The sequence below is a fragment of the Cynara cardunculus genome (genome assembly GCF_001531365.2).
Source record: "Cynara cardunculus var. scolymus isolate 2C chromosome LG 12, CcrdV1, whole genome shotgun sequence".
NCBI classification, from domain to species: Eukaryota; Viridiplantae; Streptophyta; class Magnoliopsida; order Asterales; family Asteraceae; genus Cynara; species Cynara cardunculus.
The window spans coordinates 6,904,720-6,909,617 of NC_037539.1; the positions used below are offsets into that span (position 1 = coordinate 6,904,720).

General features: G+C 32.6%; 1 protein-coding gene across 1 annotated transcript in view; it reads right to left on the reverse strand.

The window, feature by feature from the left end:
* LOC112522842 (dihydroflavonol 4-reductase-like) overlaps positions 1 to 4,898 on the reverse strand; it is a 20,810-nt gene that overhangs the window by 5,595 nt on the left and 10,317 nt on the right. The window contains exon 7 of the mRNA XM_025132157.1: positions 3,670 to 3,760. Coding sequence (XP_024987925.1) covers positions 3,670 to 3,760 — 91 coding nt within the window. The remainder of the gene's footprint in view (positions 1 to 3,669; positions 3,761 to 4,898) is intronic.

Consider the following 4,898-nt stretch of genomic DNA (forward strand, 5'->3'; position numbering starts at 1 on the left):
ATTTAATTTTAATAACGAAATAATTTATTTTTGTTTAATATTATAAATTTTATAAAAATAATAATTAAGTATTTCGTTAGAATTCAATGATTATCCTAATTATATTTTAGATTTTTTATATTTAAAATGAAATGTTTAGCATGTATTTGATTATGTTTATCTACATTTAGTTACACAAATTCAGATATGGAGATTTAATAAGTTGTACTTACGCACAATCTACTTGCAATATTGAGTTTTAAATAATATACATTAATAAACAATATTTTACGCATAAAAAGTGGTTTTTAAGAGTTTTTGTCAAATACTTCATAATATAGTATAGATATAATATTAAAATAAAAAATAATATGATTTTTTATAAGATAAAAGATAAAAAAAAAAAAAAGTGAATTTTTTTTCAACTGGACTAACAATTTTTGTAATGTAAAAGGACCAAATACATAATTTACTCTATTATAAAAAATCAACAATAATATTAAGAATAAACTACAAACTTGGTCCCTATGGTTTATCAAAACTAACAATTTTCGTCCCTAAAAATTTGATATTACAAGATACCCATCATGGTCAGTCGAAACATTCAAATTTGGTCTCTATCTCTAACGATCGTTAGAAAATTTTGTTAAACAGGCGACATTTTCGTCCTTTTATCGTTTTTTTGTCTTTTATCTGATCAAAAATCGCAGAGATGAAAATCATAAATTCAATTTTGATTGGGTAAAAAACAAAAAATCATAAAAAAAGGAAAATGAATCCTACTTACCTCTTGAAATTATCAGAACAAACAAGGACCAAATTTATAGTTTACTCTTAATATTACTGAAATTTTTTGTAATATATTCTTGCAAATATGAGAAGTTTATGAATGATATTTTTATTATTTTTAAAAAGATACAAAAAAATTTAATTCGATTTTTTCTATTTGTATGTTTGCAACCGTCGGAATACATCTTTGTAATTGATCTTAGTTTATATCTATTTTTGTATTATAAAGAAACATTTTATATGTTTTCTTTTTAAGTATATAATATTTTTATACAACAAATAAATTCACACATTCTTCTCACTTTTGATAAGGTTTGAACTCCTGACCTTCCAGGAGGCTAAAGACTCACATACCGCTAAGTCAAAAACCCTTTAGTATAGCATTCTACTTTTATTAATTTGAGAAAGAATCGTGCGAGAAGGAGAGTTAATTTGAGAATCATTCTACTTTTATTAATTTTTCTACTTTTATTAATTTGTGAAGAACAAATGTTAGAGAAAATGAACCAACCTGTTTAATAAATGGGTTGAACCCGAATCCAACCCGATCCATTGCCACCCCTACTCTTTACTTCTCGAGCTCCCTTCCTCCCATCTATGCTAAGTACAGGCCCCCACCCCTTGCCTACTACCATAATCCTGTGTCTCCAACAACTCCAATCAAAAGTCAAAAGACTCCCCTACCCGAATCATGTAAACAATATTCTTCCAAAAACTGCAAAACCTTTTGTATATAATAAAATTTGGTCAAAAAAGAGTGGTTGTTATGGACTTGAATGCACGGCCTGCTACATAGGTCCACCCCAGGATCGATCATGCTTATGAATGTTAATTGTAGGACACAATTACCGGTCTTTATCAAGCTCATAATGCCGACTTTTGATTTGTTGTCATATTTAAAAAAGAGTAAATTACGGATTTATCCGTATGATTTACATTTTTTATTCCCAGTGTTCTCAAAATCAAAATAAATAAGGATTCGAAGACTCTTGGTTGACATTTTCATATGCGTCAAGTCCTTCCCTCTAACGAAAAACAAGAAAATTCCGTTAGTTCAGTTAAATTAAAGGGTAATTTAGTCTTTTTACTTATTTTTAATTTTTAATTAAAAAAATAAATAACATTTTATATAATCTATATTGCATGGACCAAAAATGTGATAATTATATATACATACAACTTAGGGGCTGTTTGACACTTGCTGAATGGTTTTATGCAAAATCATTAAATGGTTAGAATGATTAAAAGACTCTCATGATATAGTGTAAAATGAAATATAATTGTTTACAATGAAATTAGGGCCTCTTAATGGTTAAAGGAGGTCAGCATACAAAATTATTCAGAGAGTTTTAGAACCATTAAGAAGCAGACTTTTTTTGGCCAAACAAGATCCATTTCTTATGGATTCAAATATTGTCTCTTAATGAAACTATTAGAAGGTAAACAAAAGATCCCTTATCCCCACCATCATCTTCGTGAATGTAACCACCGTCAGGGACAATCTCACTTTGGCCGAACTCTTTCGACATGGATGATCTCACTCCACTCCACTCCTCTCCTCTGAACACAAGGACGGACGATATTTCAACACTTCGGCAACCCATTCTATCTGTTCCTCTCCCTTTGCCGGCAACATATGGGCATTCTCCCGATGTGCTCTTTCAGATCTGTAACAAATGGGCATTCTCCCTATGAGGGCCACTAATCCCAGGGCGACCACTTGAATATCCAATCCGTTACGAGGGCCGACTAATCCCAAGGCGACCACTTGCTTTGCAGATAGCCCAGAGTCACCGCATTTGAACCTCCGTGGCCACAAAAGGATTTTTGTTCTTCATTGGATTTGAACCTAGGACCTCCTGGTACTTTTGATCTTTGGAGCCAAGCTCAAACCAATCAGACACCACTCTTGTGGTTAAAGGGTTCAAATCTCAACAAAAATAAGAAATATGTGACTATGCCGTATATAAATACTAGAGTAAATTATGATTTTTGTCCATGTGGTTTGTTAATAATTTATATTTTCGTCCATATGTCTTGTAATTTATTGTTATTTTCGTTCCTGGACTAAATTTTTACCTTTTAAGTACAACGAACTAAAATCGTAAAGAATTGTAATCCATAGGGACCAAAACAAACAATAAATTGTAAATCATAAGGACACAATAGGGCTGAATTACAAACCATAGGGATGAAAACTGCAATTTCTCAACTACATGGATGAAAATCAAAATTTGTAACAAACCACAGGGATGGAAAATGCAATTTGAATGTTCTAAAATGTGGTGCGTGTTTTCGTTTTATATGTCAAATTTGGGCCCACTTCATTGCCCTCTAATTTCCATCAAAAGCCAAAAGTAATACGCCTCATCACCGACTCTGTGAGAAAAGTCATGTTTTATCAAATATGAGAAAAGTCATGTCTTATCAAATATGAGAAAAGTCTAAGAGTTTTAGGGGCCGTTTACCAAACGTTTATCTGGGTAAGCGCTTACCAAGTAACATTACCTTACCGGATGAATATGGTAAGGACCAATAATCTTACCCGATAAGAGCAAGACAAGGACCAAGAGTCTTACCCGGTAAGTGAAGGCGACGACACTTACCACGGTAAGCGCTTACCGGATAAATTGTTGCATACAATGTCGTTTTAGTAGACTAAAATCTTAATCGGTAAGTAAATAATAATGTTAAATTTTACCAGTAAGCACTTACCGAGTAAAATAGACAACAAGTTCTCAATAAAATAGACAAGAAGTTCTCAGTTGCAGGTTTCCCTTGTCCAATTACATATAAAGACTTCAATCATTTTTTCAAGCAAACATATGAACACCACCTGTTGTTTTATAAGCTCAGCAACTTCTTCTCCTTCAGGCTTTCAACAGTGTCCTTAATGCTTACCTCAACCGGAGTAAACTCGACGCCTAGACTTTCCGCTTTTGCCCTCGAGACATCGTAAGGCACTGCCACAACACACTTGCCCTCTTCGTACCTTTTCGGAATTTGAAAAAATATATAAATAAATAATCCTGATTTCGAGTTGCACATCACCACCATGAACAAGAAATTGAGTTTCCAAGAAGATACATTTAACTTTCTTGGTAACGAAAAGATTATCATATCGAAAAGAAGAAAAAGTAACATGTACGTATCATGTTATCTTGTTGACATGCAAGATAATAAACGAACATAGTTCAAACCCCGGGAGGATTTGAGAAGATCTGCCTGACCCAATGGAATTTTTTCAGGGGTCTTAAAGGGTGCGTCTGGTACACTTGACAGGATAACATAACATAGAAATCAATATTCCATGAGTGGAACATGCTTGTTCCACCCCACTCCTAACCCATGGAACAAGGTGGAACATACCTATATTTTACCAATATAACCTTCAAATAAAACTTAGTTCTCTTCTAAAATATCATATATGCATGTGTACATGAACTTTTTATTTTGGTGTCATTTAATTGTCTTGATGAAAACTTTCTCATGATATATTTTATTAAAATTTAATAAATTATATAAAATAATCAAAATATATAAACAACTCATTAGGGGTGCATTGATCATGATATATTTTTTATTAGGTCCCGTATGGATAAATTTGTCTGTCTGTCTGGATAAATGGGTGTTGTTTATTTTTTTTATCTGAATCAACAGTCTGAATAACATAAATGACTGATTTACCCCCCAATATTAATTATTTGATCATTAAAACAAAAAAAAAATCATAAAGAGGCCGACGATGGGGTGGCTCATCTGGGAAGAAGACGGTGCTTTAAATAAGGGGTAGGGGTGTTATTTTTGTAGCTGAATGGGACAACACACCATTTCTATCTGTGCGATTAAGCCGTAAGTAAACAACCCAAATGAGCTGTACGAATAAGTCAGATAGACCAATAAGCCTAGTTATATATATATATATATATATATATATAGAGAGAGACTTGGGATCATGTGAGACCAGCCTGTTTTCGTGAGACCCGTGAGACCAGCATTTTACACTTGAAACTTCACAGCAAAAATGCTGTGAAGGTGACTTTTTAAAACCTTCACAGTGTTTTTGCTGTGAATGTTCGACTTTTTAAAACCTTCACAGTGTTTTTGTTGTGAAGTTTACGTGTAAAAAC